The 18439-nt window shown below is 37.1% G+C and overlaps 1 protein-coding gene and 1 long non-coding RNA gene across 9 annotated transcripts in view; one reads left to right on the forward strand and one right to left on the reverse strand.

The window, feature by feature from the left end:
* Positions 1-2776: 2776 nt before the first annotated feature.
* LOC107151850 lies at positions 2777-11254 on the reverse strand. Its single transcript, XR_001504721.2, has 3 exons — positions 11113-11254; positions 10702-10776; positions 2777-3825 (listed from the first exon to the last, which is right to left on the reverse strand). It is a non-coding gene; the product is annotated as an uncharacterized LOC107151850 (long non-coding RNA).
* Positions 11214-18439, forward strand: part of Znf382 (zinc finger protein 382) — a 15608-nt gene continuing 8382 nt past the window's right edge. For 2 of the 8 annotated variants that reach the window (XM_048791112.1, XM_048791113.1), the window contains exons 1-4: positions 11245-11356; positions 13997-14068; positions 16469-16595; positions 16929-17021. In XM_048791112.1, coding sequence (XP_048647069.1) covers positions 11315-11356; positions 13997-14068; positions 16469-16595; positions 16929-17021 — 334 coding nt within the window. In that variant the 5' untranslated portion in view covers positions 11245-11314. Of the gene's footprint in view, positions 11357-11462; positions 11744-13996; positions 14069-16443; positions 16596-16928; positions 17022-18439 lie in introns of those variants that run through there. The other 6 variants (XM_048791114.1, XM_048791116.1, XM_015497249.2 and 3 more) reach the window with 6 other exon arrangements.

Raw genomic sequence — 18439 nt, forward strand, 5'->3', positions numbered from 1 at the left:
CTTCAGCCTCTGGAATTACTGAAATTACAGGTTTGTGCCACTGCACCAAGCTCAATGATCTTTAAAGTCTTTACAAAATCTAAAGGCCCTGTGTATAATTTATATTACCGATTTTTGTAGTGAACTGGAGTTACACTTTGAATGTTTTAGAAAGCAATCATCTTGCTAATGCTCTTGTGAAAATCAAATGCCTGACCCTTAGCGGGTGATGCTCTTCAGCTGTGTACATATTCTTTTAGTCTCTTTTGTAAAGTTGAGAATTCATGTACCATAAAATTTACTCTCTTAAGGTACAGAAATCAGTAGTTCTTGGTATATTCACAAAGATGTATAACCATCACCACCATCTAATACTCTAGTACATTAAAAATACACACACACACACACACACACACACACACACTTTTAGTTGTAGGTGGACACCATACCTTTATTTTATTTATTTATATGTGGTGCTGAGGATCAAACCCAGGGTCTCACACAAGCTTGTCGAGTCCTGAGCCACACCCCCAACCCTACTCTAGTACATTTTAACACCAGAATAAGAAACACTACAGACAATGGCAGTTCTTCCTTGTCACCAGCCCCTGGGTTTTTTTTCCTTTCTTTTCTTTTCTTTCCTCCCTCCCTCCCTCCATCTATCATATACTAGGGATTGAATCTAGTCTGTAAGGTATGTGTGAGTCAGACTGGCAATAGTCTGACTCACACATACCTTAGTAATGCAGTTTGAATATTAAATGCAAATTTCTCCAGAAAGAAACATCCAAGTTCTTTTAACCATTTTTTTTTTTAAGACAAGGTCTCACTAAGTTGATGAGGTTGGCCTCAAACTTACAATCTTCCTCCCTCAGCCTCCTGAGTCACTGGAATTACAGGACTGCACCACCACACTTTGCTCTATGTTGTGGCATGATTCATCAATTCCTTTTCTTTATATGACTGAATACTGTTCCAGTGGATGGACAGGGTCGATTCACCAGCTAATGGGCATTTAGCTGTGCATTCTTTTTTTTTTTTTCGCCCACTGCTGGGGATTGAACCCAGGGTCTTGTGCATCCTAGGGTCCTAATGTACACATTTTTGAGAGGGTCAATTTAGACTCTAAAACTGATAAGCAGTGTAGGCTTTGTAGCGGTCAAATAAATAAAACCATGATTTTTTGGAGATCTTGAATTCACATATAAAAATTGTTTATTTATGACTCTAATTTGAAACTGGACAATGACCTGTTTCAGCCTTAGCACAACAAGATTCTATGCAACGAGTGGGACTCAGAATCTAGAACTATTGAAGATTTAGAACAGCACTTTTAGGAACTATAAACTACGAAAAACATCATAAATGCTAGCTGGACTGGCTGGATCACTTGCAGGTACATAAGGAAAGGGCTTGTTTTCTGGAGAGACCATCTGAAATTGAGTTACTGATAAACTCTATATTTTTGATGCAGAGATTGATTCATTCTGGACTTATGATTCGTTCTGAATGTTTCAAGTTATGGGAGGCCATGTCACAGGGAATGTCTCAACAGACTCAACTCTCAACTTTCTTCGAGTTATCCCACCATTCTTAACTTGTTATATTCGGCTTTCTTTTCTTTTTTTTTTAAATTTGTTAGTTATTAATGGATCTTTATTTATTTATTTATAGGTGGTGCTGAGAATCGAACCCAGTGCCTCACACATGCTAGGCAAGCCACAACCCTAGCCCCAGCATTCAGCTTTCTATATTAAATGAAGTTTTTAAAGACAGACTGGCAACAGTCTGTCACTACTTTCCTTCTTTTTTTTAGTTTTAGATAGACACAATACCTTTATTTTATTTATTTTTATGTGGTGCTGAGGATTGAACCCAGTTCCTTACACATACTAGGCAAGTGCTCTACCACGGAACTACAAACACAGCCCCCTAACTCTGCTTTTCTTGTCTTCATTGTTACACATACCTTAGTAAAGCAGTTTAATTATTAAATGCAAATTTCCCCAAAAAGAAACTGCTCTTTCCTGGGCTACTTATTGGATAAATAGGATAAAATGGGTGGAAGGCTATGTGAAAACAAAATAATAAGCTTCAGGATTTTGTCCCAACTATTTCTTTAAAGTATCTTTATGGTTATATTATATTATCATGTTTTTATATGAAAATGCTTTTTTTTCCTTCATAAACAAAAGGAATGAAAATAAAAAATAATGAGAACAATGTAAAATTTAAAGTTATGGGGACATACTGATTTTGTAGTAACAGATAAAGAAGACAAAAGCCGCATTTGGGGAAACCTGGGGTTAAGGGGTGAGAACATTAATGATCTGTATTTTTTCAGAACTGCATTTGGAAGTTTTCCTTTTCTCCCAATACAAAGAGAAAGTAGCTTGCCTTTCAAAGACACTACAAACTTTCAGAATTTCAGCTGGCTACTTAGTCTAGGGTAAAATCAATAAGATGTTCAAGGTGGCCCCAACTCTGGTACTTTCCATGCAGTCCTTCTGGATGCTGTTCATAGTCCTGAGGTAGATGAAATGATGTTATAGACAAAGCAAACAATTTGAAACCAATTGCCTTCAGGAAGTTTCTCTGAAGCCAAAAAAACAAACTGAATTTTTGGGTGGGAGACTGTGATTGGAGGGCCATATGAGGGGCCTTCTTAATCTTTTGTTGTATAAATGGATCAAAGATGGCTCCTGTTTATTAGGCAAAACTGGCTCCAAAGCAGTTTACTTCTTCACAGAAGGCTAGGACCTTTAGCTCAGAGCCCACTAGAGGCAAACAAAAATTCTCACAAATTAATATGTTTTATTATACCCACATAAACATTTTTCCACATTTTTTATTGGTGCATTACAGTTATACATCACATAAACATATTTTTGGCCATTTAGAGCCCATCCACTTTGCATACCCCTGAAGCACCAACATGTGTTAACAATAGTTTAGACAAATGCTATAACTATAAACAAACAAAACGCCCACTGACACCCTTCAGAACTCTTGAGACTCCCTACTCATTGCTACATCATCACCTACATGCATAATACCCTTGTTTCCCCTAGAAGATAATGTCTATTCCCTTGGGCAGTGGTCTCATGCTGCCATCTCTGTTGGGAGGGACACCCCTTTCAAGAATCTGTGAAGTGCCACTTAATAAAGCTGACTGTATATTACTGTCTCTTGTGGTCTAGTTTTTTCCTAATTTACCTCTAAGTCCTTGAACTACTATACCTGTATGGCCTGACTACTGCATGTTATGCTTAGGATTTCCAAGGGTGCTATTACAGAGAAGTCCCTTTAGAAAGTTGTCTTTAGCAGAATTATGTTCACCTCCCTCCCCAATCCTTTTCTGTCCCCTCCATTTCCCTTTTTGTCCCACTCCCTAATCCTTCTGCAAGGTTTATACCACCTCCCTTTTGCTGTGATTATAAGTTGTAAAGAGAAGCCCCACCTATGTGGTGAAGATGTTAACTGCTAACTAATCTTTCTTCAGATTTCCACCTGCTATCCTTGGTGACACCCCTCACCCCCCAGCCTTTAGTCTTCAGTTCTCTGCATCAACTATAGGAAGTAGCCCCAGGAAGTTCAGGATCATTGAGATTTTTAATTATTGGGCATGAAAATAAGGGAGACATGCCCAGGATGACAAAGACTTGGCTCAGGACATTGCCTTCTTGCCCTGTTCCTCCCTTTTATCCCTATAAAAGCTCTTTGTACCCAGTTACTTCTGAAAAGGGAGTCCTCAAGGTCGTGTACTTTACTTCTATCCATTACCTCACACTGGGAACCATTTTTTCCTCCTCAAAAATGTTTTTATCGCCCATCTGGACTCCAAATCTGAAAGAACAGAAGAAAGAAAACAAAGTATTTTATTTCTCTTGTACCAGAAAATTAAGTGACGAAAAACTGAAAATAATGAATCAAAATTAATATAATATTATGAAATTTGAACATAGGCAACAAATAGAGAATGAGGTTATATATAAGATGTGGAGGTTATGAGGGGACAAAAATTAAGTCCATAGTTCTGAAATTCAGGTGTTGACCAGAATCAACTGAGAATGTTGTTGCAGGTACTGATGTAAAGCCACCAACCCAAATTAACTACATCAGCATCTAGAGGATAGGTCCTAAACATATATATTTATTTATCAACTAACTGCAGTGTTGAAGATCAAATCCAGGGTCTTTTCATGCTAAGAAAATAATCTACCTGAGCTATATCCATGACCTCTATACCTCTATATTTTTAATATTTGTACAATATGATACATGTTGAAGGTCATGTAGTCTTTACTCAAAATTTTTTAATTGTTTCATTTTTTTCTTTAGAATAAAATGCAAATAAACCCTCATGGTTAACGAGATGTATTTTCCCATTATATCCTGTACCCTAAAATCTGGTTCAAGTTTCCAGACCATGCATTCATTTCTCATCTTCTGGAGCTACCCAAATTTTTCATTTCACAGATGGGCTTGGTGTAGGCCTGGCTCCTTTTTATCCTTCAAATTTTAAGGTCTCTTATTCAAAAAGAATAAAACAATTGACCTACTCAAAGAAGTTCATGTTTATATCTTTCTATTACAGCACCTATTTCCTTGCTTTCATCACACATTGATTTCTCTTTATGTTGTTATTCAATAATTATTTATTATTTAAATTAATGCATTTATTTCTTTATTCCTAAAGCTTTACAAGGGTAGAAACAATAGTTTATTCATATATCACTAAACAAAAAGCTCCTAGAACAATGCAGTTGGTTACATAACAAATTTTTCACCAAATAGATTTCAATAAGAATGCAGGTAAACATTAGGAATATAAGAAATTAACATTGAAAGAGACAGGTGAATATCAAAATAAGTATTAACCACAAGAATTAAGCAATAGTTATCCTCTTTCTTCCTCTGCCTGCCATCCTTCTCTGATCTTACTACAGTAATTGAGTATCTTCTTTCCTATAATATTTTCATTTAGATGAGAATAAACATGTATCCAAATTAGCATAACTAAGGTCAAACATTGGCCATGATTTTTTTTTGCTGTTATGCTAAAACTAATGCATTTTATTGACTAGTTTTGTTCTTTAAATACTATTGGTTACCAAAGGAACAGTTTGCACTGAATCCAAATTAAGGTTTCAAAAACTTACTAGTTGCAGAAGAGACATTCTTAGGTACAACACAAAATATTTTTATTGTAATATTCAGAAAATCATAAGAGTTAACTTTAAAAGTGTTCAGGTCAGCCAGCCGCAGTGGCACATGCCTGTAAATCCAGTGACTCAGGAGGCTGAGGCAGGAGTATTGCAAGTAACACCTTCTCTCAAAATAACAAATAAAAGGGGCTGAGGATGTAGTTCAATGGTTAAGTACCCTTGGATTCAATCTCAAACAAACAAACAAACAAAGCCAAAGTGCTCAGGTCAAATAACATTATCTCAACAACACAATGTAGTAAAGTTGAAAATCAAAACAAAACTATAAACACTTTGTAAACTACAAAAGAATATAAACATTTTGGGTTTGGCTGGAAGTCGACTTCTTTTCATGATGATTCAATATCTTCTAGTACATATTTAGGATAGTTGCCATAAATATCAACAAGGTGAATCCATTTACTCAAATTTCAAGGGAAAACAGGTTTTTTAAAATAAATGTAGTATTTATTTTGTCAGATGGCAACTTGAAATTTTTGTAGAAGTGATTACTAATACTTCTTTGTAGCTAATGTAGTGCCACTGTGACTGGCTGACTTGAGCACTTTAAAGTTAAATTTAAAAGCAGTTTTAAAGTAGCTTTACTTTTCTCTCTCACTTAAAAAAATACCTAATGCACATTGTTCCTTTAACTAACTAACTGGGTTATTTGAAAAAAGAGGTTAGCTTTCATTACATTCAGGAACATGATAAAAATTCTGAGCCATCATTCTTTTATCTCAATGACTTCAACAGTAGTTACTATAGAACCACTGACACACAACATCAATCTCCCTAGATCTTTTTTTTTTAAATTTTTTTTAGTTGTAGTTGGACACAATGCCTTTATTTTATTTATTTTTATGTGATACTGAGGTTGCACTGTTGATGCCAATCTGAGCATTCTCAACTTGATTTCTGGGGGGAAAAAAAGAGAGAAAAAAAGAATATTCCCAAACTGATTAACACTACTGTGTCTCATGGGCTAGTGCCCAAAAGATCTAGCAGAATCTATAACTTTCCAATCTCCCAGAAGAAGATAATGTCCACCAATATGTTATCAGAAAGCCCTCTTAAACAAACCAGGTAAAACAGTGTTTTGTTATTCCACATGTCTTGCATCACAAACACTGATATATTTCTCTGAAGAAAAAGCCTAAGAAAAATAAAGGCCAGGCATGGTAGCACATGCCTGTAATCCTGCTGCTTAGGAGACTGAGGCCCGGGGATCATAAATTTGAGGCCAGCTTCAGCAACTTAGGAGACCCTGTCTCAAAATAAAACATAATTTTAAAGAGCCTGGGGATGTAGCACAATGACTGAGGACCCTGCAGTATTGGGCTCAATCCTTATATTGCAAAAAACAAAGAAAGAAAGAAAAGAAAAATAAGGTGGAGGCTAAAGCATATGCTTTTGGACAACAGAAGAAAAATGAGAGAAACAGATTGTGAAAAGATGCAGGTTGTCTTCTCTCAGAGCTTCTACTTAGTCCAGTCAAAATTAAGAAATTTTGAAAAGTAACAAAAAGATTGGACCTCAAAAAAATTAAGAATTAGTCTTAAAGGCTGGCGCTATATCTCAGTTGGTAGAGTGCTTGAGCCTCACGTGCACAAAGCCCTGGGTTCAATTCCCAGCATGACACACACAAAAAGGCAGTCTTAAATAGTCTTTCCTTGAACTTTGAAAAAATGCTTAAGATACTACATAAATTAAATGCCATCTGAATAACTTTTCTTTGGCTCCTAACACCCGCTTTAACACTCTGATTTTTATATATTAATGATGTTTGGAGTTTTCTTTAGAAAAGAATGGTTAAAAGTCCCCAAGAGATGTCTCACAGACATGAGCATGTTCTAAATGCTGCTTTCATATCTTTGACATATTGTTTTAAACTTGCTTCTAATTCATTCCTCTTTTGCAATACCCACCCAAAAGCTATTTAATTTTCTTGTTCTATTAGTTTCATTTATATATATTACAAAAGTAAAAGCTTATAAGGCAAAAAGCTTATTACATAAAATCTATTTACTGGAGCTCTCAAGTCTTCTTTATAATTTGGTCATAACCTGAAAATGCTTGCCATGATCAGAATCTCTCTTCCCTATGTTAGAAATATCAGGATGCCACAGAAATCAGACACATCCTCAAAAGTTACTCAATAAGGCAAACTTTTCTTCTGTGAAAGAATGTATTACTGAACAAAGTCTGGCAAGCAAGCATGCTAGGGTGAGCAGTCCACCTGTTTTTAATTCCTGAAGTAATCACTGCCCCTTGCTCTGAAAGGAGGAGCTCGGGATTACAATGCAATTGGCTAATTTTAAACTTTCGTAGAACAAAGGAAAACACTATAATCAAAATGGCTATCACTGGATCTTATATCCCAATTAAAGCTAAATATTATATTTTGAAAATGAACCACCAGACTTTCTACTTCTCACACCTATGAATTCCCAACATGTTATCTTAACTTCTCTAAGACCCCTTTTATCACACTCTCTTACTTTTACTCCCTTATATATTTGATCTTTGTTAAATGATTAGCATCTCTTTTTAATTCTGGTGTCCCTTCACATACTAGGGACAAGTTCTGGCATATATGGGAAGGAATAGATATGAAAGTAAACATAACTCAAGGATAATCTTCACAGAATAGTTTTTGGAACCCATAAATATCTAGGGGTAGAGAAAATGTTAAATAATAGTGGGTAGTTATTATTCATATGTATACTCATTTTTAATCATAATAACCTTAATTTATATTAAATGTTAAGGAATGACAATTGTGAATTACCAAGTGAGAGAAGCAGGTTAAAAAATTACTGGGTGGGGCTGGGGTTGTAGCTCAGTGGTAGAGTGTTCGCGTAATGTGAGGCCCTGGATTCGATCCTCAGCACCACATAAAAATAAATAAATAAAAATAAAGATATTGTATCCATCTACAACTAAAAAAATATTTTAAAAAATTATTGGGAGGTTATGTACATTCGAAAATAATAATAATAATATATGTGGTTAAGCTCTCTCTGCTTCCTGGTGCCATATTCCCAGCTGCTTTCCTCCACCAACCTTTCTCCCATGATGTTCTGCCTCACCTCAAGCCTTGAAGTAATGGAGCCAGTAGTTTGTGGACTGAGATCTCTGAAACCAGAAGCATCAAATAAAAATAGTAATGTGGTTAAGCTTTCAGTATGTTAATTTTTTTAAAATATATTTTTAGTTGTTGACAGACCTTTATTTTATTTATTTATATGTGGTGCTGAGAATCGAACCCAGTGCCTCACACATGCTAGGCAAGCACTCCACCACTAAGCCACAACCCCAGCCTCTCAGTGTGTTAATCTTAACTCTGAACATTACTAATTCTGTGCCTTAGCAAGTATATTATTTGCATTACCAAGAATGCTTCGTCAATAAAATGAGAAAAATAATAGTACCTAGTACTCAAAGAGTTGTCAAGATTATGTGAGGGGAAAAAAAGAAAAATAACAATAACAAATTACTTCTATGATGTACCTAAAAAAACCTAATAAATATTATATATTTTTATTGATAGACTATTTCACATCATGTAATCCATTACTACTAAAGAAAATTTCCTTATGTCCTTACCATTTTGGGACAGAAAATTTCAGCTTCTTAGGTCTGCTCTTCCTTATAAAGCTAATATAGGGTATAGCCTGCAAGCGTAGCCCCTTCATTAACATTATCCACAATGATTTTTTCAGAAAGACAAGGAAGAAAAAGAGAATTCTGCTCACAAACAAACATAGGTCAAAAAATCTAATTAGATAACAAACATAATTAAAAGATCAATTTTGTTCACTGTCCATCATACTTTTATGCACATGTATAACTACTAACATCTAATTCTGTTATCATATATTATAAACTTACCCTTGACCATGTGATTTATATAATGAGGTCTCCCAAGACAACTGGTCTTGAGAGAATAGTGCTGTTTTATGAAAGGTTACTTAAATCTGTTAAAAATACTGCTACTACTACTAATAAATATAATACTCAGTAGTTGCCTTACTTAGCTAACTACCTATTCTGTTTTCCTGATAATTATGAGTAAATTCCAATAGGTACTCAGAAGGGTTATGAAATCAGTTAAGTATCACTGGCACTTCCTTTTTCTCCTTACATGCAGGGAAGAGAGCAAAAACAGTGACTGGGATGAATTCTTTCCCATCTGAGAAGTAGAGAAGTCTTTTCTCATTAAATAACTAATTCATGTAAATTTTCTAAAAAAAAAAAACAACATTTAAACATACACTGAAAGAAAAAAATCTGGAAGAATATATACTACAATATCAATAATGAACGCTTCTAGATGCTAACACTATAATTACTTATGTATCCTGTGTGTGGTGCAAGAGATTGAACCCAGAGGCACTCTACCACTGAGTTACATCCCTAGCCCTAATTTATTTTTAATTTGAGACAGGGTCTCACTAAATTTCTGAGACTGGTCTGGAACTTGAGATCTTTCTGCCTCATCTTTCAGAGTTGCTGGGATTACAGGAGTGCACCATTGACTGGCTAGTACTTACATATTTTTAGTTTTATAAATCAACTTAGGTTATTGAGTTTTTTCCAACAAGACTGCATTAATTCCATCATCAGGGACACACAATAAAACCTACATATATTTAAAGCATTTTTCTGAAAAGTTCGGAAGGAAAGCTCGTCTAGTTATTACAAAAACTAAGGAAACAGGCTAGCAAAATGACAGGGAACAGTACTAAAACCAAATGACTGAAATAATAAGCCCACCAAGTCTTGTACACTCTTTTACCATATTTCACCAATATAATGACATTTTCAATATTAAGATTTTTCCTGTGAAGTCAGGCCCAGTTGTGCATCCGTGTAATTCCAAGGGCTCTGGAGGCTGAGGCAGGAGGATCACAAATTCCAGGCAACCTGGACAACTTTGTGAGAACCTGTTTCAAAATAACAAAAAAAAAAAAAAAAAAAAACCAAAAAACTAGGGCTGGGGATGTAGCTCAGCAGTAGAGCAACCTTTAGGTTCAATATCCAGTATGAAGAAGGGAGGTGATTCGGTTCTCTGAAGTCTGAGACTGGAATCTGTTTCTGCGTTCACAGCTGTTTTCTGTAGACAGAGCTATGAAAAAGCTGTGGATATGCAAATTGCCCCCACAAAGCTTCTAAAAAGGGATTACCAGGGGGAACAAATTGTAGTTTTGGAACCTCAACATCTTGTCTTCCCAGGACTCTGCACTGGGGACAACTCCAGTCCTAAACTCTCCGTACCAACACAAGGCTCCTTTTTTAAATTCTAGGTTTCAAATATCCAACCTTCCCTTTGGTAACCATTTGACCGCATGCTCCGCAGTGTGGCTATAAAGTGAAATGGCAGTGAAAGAAATCCCAGTGCAACAAATTCCTTGGAATTTGGGTGGGCTCCACTGCATGCCTAAGGTGTATTAAGCCCTGAACAATGGATACCAAATGCACTCACTCTGTATGAAAGCAACAGAGGCCATACCCTGGAGTCTTCCAGTCGCCTGGGGACCTGGTTCACATCCGAAGGTCTTGAACTGCCAAATGAATCTCTAGTTTCCTAAAAGTTGAAAACAAAACAAAACTACAGGTCAGTTTTGATCACAGTCTCTGGTCGGTCACAACAGCCAGGCACAGAATCACTAGGGTCACGGAATGACATACCTCACAATCGCCGCTAACTAGGGTCACACGTGCGGCCCCGCCCCCACTCGGTCCCGCAAGCCCAATCAGCAGTCGGGCCCCTCCGCACCGCGCACTCGTGACCACGACCACAAACACTCGCCACAGCAGCTGGCTCCGGCTTCGCCTCCACGCTCCCCACCCACATCCCGGGAACTCGGAGCCTCCTGCTGCGAATTCCTCTCGCACCCGGACCCGGGTCACCTCAACTCACCACACAGAAAATAATGACCTCAAGTCCAGAAGAAAATGAAGCAGGGATCGCATTTCATTGGCAAACCTGGGGACCTGGGGTAAACCTATCCACCCCGGAGCCGAGCAGAGGTTGATAAAACCGCGGAGCGCGGGGAACCAGGACCGCGCAGCAACTAACGGGCCGCCCCGGAGACTCCTGGGAGCGCAAACCCACGGCGCGAATGCGCAGGCGCAGACAACAGGCTCGGCCGGGGGTGAGGCTGGTGGGTCTTAGGGGTTCGGAGGAGGCCGAGGAAGGAGCTTTGAAGTCCTGCCGGGAGAGCAGACTCAGGGAGAGGAGAGATCGGGGAGGGGAGATCGGGGAGGAAACCCGGAGTCCGATCCCAGCCTAGCAGTTTAGGGGAGGGAACCAGGACCGCAGTATTCGAACGCTCAGATCTCTAAGAGCAGGGCCTCGGGCGTGGTTCGTGGGCGTGACCCTGAGGATGACCGTCAAGTGACCTGGAGCTAGCCCTGCGAAGAGGGATTTTGCCTGTTTGACAACCCAGAGGAATTCTGTCGCGCAAATCGTGTCCCTGCGCATAGCGAGTGCTGCGAGTGTGTATATATGTTTGGGGGTGTTCCCCTGTACACAACCTGCTGCCTTTTGGGTGCGTGCCACTCTTTGGGATGTACCCTCCGATTGTGTGAAAGATAGACTTAGCTGTGTGGCTGCATGAGGTTTCCCCTGCGTGTGTGTAGTTTTAGATTAGGTGTGAGTAGTATTCGAGACTGCATGTGGAGAGTTGAAAGTGATTTGTGAATGTGATTGTGACTTTACCTGGAATTGCATAGTGTGCTTTATGTGGCTATGAATGACATGTGGGGGGCTATGGGTTGGTGGTTTTCGGAAGAATCTTTAATTGAAGATCACTATGTGTGTATGACCTATCGTTTATTTCTGATGGTTTTGTGACTATGGTAACCTAAATATTAAATGATTGAAGAATTCTGTAAGAGCACATCTAGTTGGTTGTGTTATATTTGATTATCTGAATAGTAGCCATGAAGCCTACCTCCAGAATTTTAACTAAATAGCAATTTTGCAAATACAATAGAAGTATAAGTAGTAAAAAGCAATAGTAAGATTTTCATAATTCCCAGGAGGTTAGATTCATGTCCTGTAAGCACCATAATAACCAAAATCAATGTGTCGAACAGTGTTTCATGGAGAGCATGCAGGAAAAAATAATTTTTACCCATAACTACCACTTTTAACACATATATTAGTGAATTTTCTTGCTCATGGATTCAATCAAGGCTGATAGTGTCTTCACGCATTCTAAGAGTCTTTGATAACACTTCTAATTACAAGACCAGTCTCATTTTAGTACTTAAAATAATTGAATTTTTTCCCTGCTGTTTTTACTGAGGATGAATCCATGGTGACTCTACCACTAAGCTATCTCCACAGCCTTTTTATTTTTTATTTGGGGTCTTGCCCAGGCTGGCCTCAAACTTGCAATCCTCCTGACTCAGTCCCCAAGTTGCTGGGATTACAGGTGTGCCCCACTGTGCCCAGATAAAATAATTATTTTGGTAACTAAAATATTCACTGCAGCAGTCAACATTTCAAACTTTGCTTAGCAAAATAATATTCCTTCTGTCTGGAACCCTACAGAGTACAAAGTGTGCTTAAACAGTTACTTTTCTATTTCCCATACATGTACTACAACAGAATACTTAATTTCAGCAACCTTGCTTCTTAAGTAATGTTCTTCAGGTAAAGCAATAAAAAGTTGAGTAGAAAAACAGAATGTTCAGACTTAGTCACCTAGGGAAATTGAATGTGTGATAAAGATCACATTTACCATCAGTTGAAATTATTTAGATTATATAGTATGTGGTATTGCTAAATAAAACTTTTTTATTGCTCAAAATATTACAATGATCTTCACGTATCATATTTGATTCAAATGGGGTACGTAATCTTATTTTTCCACGTGTACAGATAATAAAAGTGGATTTCTTTTTTTTTGGGGGGGGGGTGCTAGGGATTGAACCCAGGGCCTTGTGCATGCAAGGCAAGCACTCTACCAACTGAGCTATATCCCCAGCTCCTACTAAATAAAACTTATAGGAGAAAAAAATATTCAAAAGGCAAAGACACTAATAGTCATATGACAAACCAAGAAAATTTGTTTGCAACTTAAAATAGGTAAAGGGTTAATTTCCTAAATTAGAGAAAAAGAAAAAACACAGAAGATACAGGCTGGGGGTACAGCTCAGTGGTAGAGCACTTGCCTAGCATGCATAAAGCTCTATGTTCAATCCCCAGCACCACAAAAAACAAAAACAATAAAACCTAAAAACCCATGATAAATAAGTAAATAAAATAAACATAAGGAAATGCATTAAGAAAGAAATAAGGAATGGCTTTTAACTTATTGAAATAAGCTTATTTTCATCATAGTAAGTGTATACTTTAGAACTACCAATAGGCAAAGATTGAAAAGTTCTGAACTTGTTTGTCAGGGCATGGGAAGATAGTCTCATGCACTGTTGGTAACAGTGTAAATGGACAGTCCATGAAAAACAATTTGGAAACATACAAACCTGTGCTCCATGGGAGATGGGAGGTAGAGTCACAGGGTGTAAAACAATGTTTCCTTTCCAAGCTTAACAGGCTTTACAGGTTCCTAGAATCCATTCTTCTTCAGCAAGAGACTAGGGTTCTAGAATTGGGGAAAAGCTGAATTTGTCCCATGTTCCCACTAACCTCTAGCCTGTATTTCTGAAGTGTATGCAGTGGGCAAGTGATGAAACTGTGAAAATTAATATAGCTTTACCTAGTTATTCTGGAAGATCTAAGTCAAGTATGTACTCACATGGCTCCTTATATATCTCTATTTTTGCCTCAATAGGACTCTTTCCTTACCAAAAGAAGAGTTCAAAGAGAAGTTTCATCTCCTACAAATCTCAAAGCTATGTCTAAGGTGAGATGATATTTCCTCTCTTTTCTTTTCCCCAGGGAATATGAACATTTATTTAGCAATGTTACTTAAACTTCCTGGATGTTGAGATTTGCTTTCATGAAATGTCTTCAGTCAGGACCCAGATTAGGGTGAGGCAAGCAAATGGCGTGAGGTACGATTTTTAAGGCATACTGTTAGTGCTATGCCTTCCTAAATTTTGCACCCTCAGTGTTTCACCCACCTTATCCTATTTGCAACCCTGTTTCCAAATTCTCCCTTCCAGCCAGATAAACTGAAGCCTTCCCCAAGTGTGATTGGATATATCATTCATCATCTCCTTTCTCAGTCTTCTCACTAACATACTGCTGTAACAGAAAGCTATTGTCTTGATTTAATGGAAATATATTACTTGGAATGAATCTACCTTCTCTTGACCCTACTTCTACACCCAAGTTGTAACTAGTCAAGGAGCAGACAGAAAAACCTTGCTTATCTCCACTAACCAAGATTTTTGCAATGATATGGTGGGAGGTAGAATGGGTAGTTCATATTATTACTTTGTGGAAGGATGTCATGTTTTGTGAGGTTTTTCAGTATGGAGATTTGATATGAACTTGTATAGAAAACTGAGGGTTTTTTTTAAACTTTATTTTACTTATTTATATGGTGCTGAGGATTGAACCCAGTACCTCACACATGCTAGGAAAGTACTCTACCACTGAGCCACAACCTCAGTGAAAACTCAGGTTTTGTATTCCTCTTCTCCTGTCTTCCTATTTTACTCATGTCTGCCAACAGTTTCTACAAATTGTGGCCTGCCAGTGAAAAATCTTTCCAGTATTCCAGTGCTGTTATTGACTTATTCTTTTTAGTTTCTTCTCATTTTTTATGTTTGTACAGGGGAAGGAAATGCATATGCTAGTCCACTCCTGAAATATCTACACTTAAATCAAAAGTGGTACTCTGTCCTATTTTTCTTTTTCTTACAGAAAATTCCTCATCTACCAACCTTTAAAATACTGGTTTTCCCCAGGTGCTAATTGGTTTTCTTCTCTTTACAGCCTTTTCCTCTGTACACGTCAGATTCACTGTGAAGGCTACACATTCTTGATTTCAGTGGGTCTCACTTTGACCTCTTAAGTGTCTGAACCATATATTCAACATCCAATAGTTATCACCCCCTATATGTTACTTCACTTTAAGTATCTTTCTAAGGTTACCTTATAACCTCCTTTTGCTCAGCCTATTCTCTCTTTTTCCCATTTCTATTTACTAGTCCTAGCACCTATACACTTGCCTATTCAGATAATCTGATAGTCCTGCCTTTCTTTTTTCCACTCTAAAGCCAATTTGTGACCAATTCTGTTGATTTTCATCATCTAGTAACCACCTATCTTCTCTCAGTTCATTACTATGATCTTAACCTATGAGGAATTTCTAAGTGGTTTCTTGTCTTTCCTACCTAACACACCATAAGCATCTTTGCCAGTCATTGAAAGTGTTGCCTCAAAAGTAAAAATTTTATCATATAACATGTATTTACTTATGTTTTTCATGTTCTTTATACTCCTTAAAACAGAGACTCAAAATGGGGCTTGCATCATAGTGGAATGTATAAGACATTATACTGGAAGAGAAGAAAATGTTAACAGTATATATTTGAGAGCAGTTATCATTAACAATATGGATTGCCATTAATGCCTATTTGTTATTTTATATGTAACCATGAATATTTTGGGAATGTATTCACTACATTTTAAAGACCACTGCTATAAAGGAAAAAAAGTTCAGTATTATTCCATAATAAAACTCCTACCTTCTTCCATATCTTTTCCTTTTCAGAGCTCAAAAATTGTTTCCTAACATACTATACCTTTTGCTATTTCCTGAATTTACTAACTGGTTTTCTTCTCCCCATGAATTTTTAAAAGCAGATGCCCTGTATTCCTACAAAACAAATTTATTGTGAGTACAAAACTTTTATGTCCTCAGTGAAGCTTCAGAGTACAAAATGAAAATTTTCTTTGCTTTATGACACTTTCCCTTGTATGTATTTCTGTCATTGCATATGTAATACCTATTGAGTGCATGTATGCCTCTCTCGTAGCCTGTACTTTCTCATGAGCAGAATCAGGATTGTATTCATTTTGATCCACCAGATAGCCAGTCACATTCAGGTCAAATAATGTGATCACTCTATATAGATACATACATACATGTATATAGATATGTACACATATGTAATATATATACATATTAGCATGAGACAATAATTTCGATAAATATATCTTCAGAGAGAAATTTTATAATATAAAATAATTTTAAAAACTGATCACTGAACATTTTTAGAACTAGGTTTCCAATATCTAGTTCTCACCCATTTCCGATCACTTCAGGATGAACTAGAGTATGCCCTTACAGGGATCAGTGTCATTCAAGGATGTGACTGTGGACTTCACCCAGGAGGAATGGCAGCAACTGGATCCTGCTCAGAAGGCCCTCTACAGGGATGTGATGTTGGAAAACTATTGCCACTTCATTTCTGTGGGTAAGGGACCCTCCTTGAATCTTTCAATATCATATACTTCCTTTCAAGAATTCCTAAAACAGGTGGGGATGAATGGAAAAGCCCATACTTAGATGCAGAAGACCCTGGGTTGGATCCAAGCACCACAGGAAAAACATCCTGAAATATAAAGAATTTTGATTGCAGGTATCAAAAATGATAAATTTCTTTTTGTTAGCAGAAATCTTGCTGAGGGCAAGATATTAACTTAATAAGATGTTAGCATGTCCCTCATCTGCCACCTTGATGCTATATCTTTCTTTTCCTTCAATATTTTGGAGTCCAGTTTAGACCAAGTCTCTTTTTCATTTTCAGGATTTCACATAACTAAGCCTGATATGATCCGCAAGTTGGAACAAGGAGAAGAACTATGGTCAGAGAGAATTTTTGCAAGTCAGAGCTACCTAGGTGAGTCTATACAGCCAAAAGTCCAGTGGACATCAAAACTCAGGTAGTTGATACCTTTGCATGTTTTTAGGGACCTACTTTTAAAAATTGTGGTAAAATATACATAACAGAAAATTTACCATCTTAAATATTTCTAAGCATATACTTCAGCAGTGTTAAGTATATTCACATTTTTATGCAGTCATCACTACCATCCATTTCCAGAACTCTACATCTTGAAAAACTGAAACTCAGTACCCTTTAAACAATAACTTCCCATTACTAGAACTCCTAGCCCCTAGCCACCACCATTCTTCTTTCTGACTCTGTGAATTCGACTACTGTGGGTGCCTCTTATAAGTAGAATAATATAGCATTTTTCCTTTTTTGTGACTGGCTTATTTTACTTAATGTCCTCAAAGCTCTTCCATGTTGAACATGTTTCAGGATTTCCTTCCTTTTTAAGGCTGATTAATATTCCACTGTTGGGCTGGGATTGTGGCTCAGTGGTAGATCGCTTGCTTGGCAGATGGAAGGCTCTGAGTTCAATCCTCAGCACTACATAAAAATAAATAAATTTAAATAAAGGTATTGTGTTCAACTACAATTAAAAAATAAACATTAAAAAATTCCATTTTTGGGCTGGGGATGTGGCTCACCTGGCATGCGTGCGGCCCAGGTTCGATCCTCAGCACCACATACAAACAAAGATGTTGTGTCGGCCAAAAACTAAGAAATAAATATTAAAAAAAAAAAAATCTCTCTCCCCTCTCTCTCTCTCTTTAAAAAAAAATTCCATTGTTTACATATGCATATACTATGTTTTGCTTATTCACTCATTCATGAATGAGTTGAGTTGCTATTATGAATAATGCTGCTATGTATAAGCATATGTATCATCGTGAGTCTCTGGTTTTAATTCTTTTGGGTATGTTCCCAAAAATAGAATTCCTGGATCCTGTCAAGACTCTATGCTTAATTTTTGAGGTGTTACCATTCTGTTTTCCATATCAGCTGCATCATTTTACATTCCTACCATAGTGGGCAAGGGTTCCTATTTTTTCACATTTTCACCAACACTTATTTTCTAGGGGTGTGTGTGTGTGTGTGTGTGTGTGTGTTTTACTAGGAATTAAACCCAGAGGTACTCTACCACTAAGTTTCATTCCCAGCCATTTTTATATATTGATTCACATTATGTTACTGGGTTTGTTTATTTATTTATTTATTTATTTATTTTTTTGCCACACTGGGGATTGAACCCAGGGTGGTCCACCACTAAGTTACTTCCATCTCCAACCCTTTTTATTTATATTTTTATTTTGAGACAGGGTCTCACTAATTTGCCAAGGCTGGCCTCAAACTGCTGGGATTATAGGCATGCACCTGTATGCCTGCCCCCTCACCTTCTTTTTTTTTTTTTTTTTTTTTTTTTTTTT

Source organism: Marmota marmota, unplaced genomic scaffold, assembly GCF_001458135.2.
Source record: "Marmota marmota marmota unplaced genomic scaffold, marMar, whole genome shotgun sequence".
NCBI lineage: Eukaryota > Metazoa > Chordata > Mammalia > Rodentia > Sciuridae > Marmota > Marmota marmota.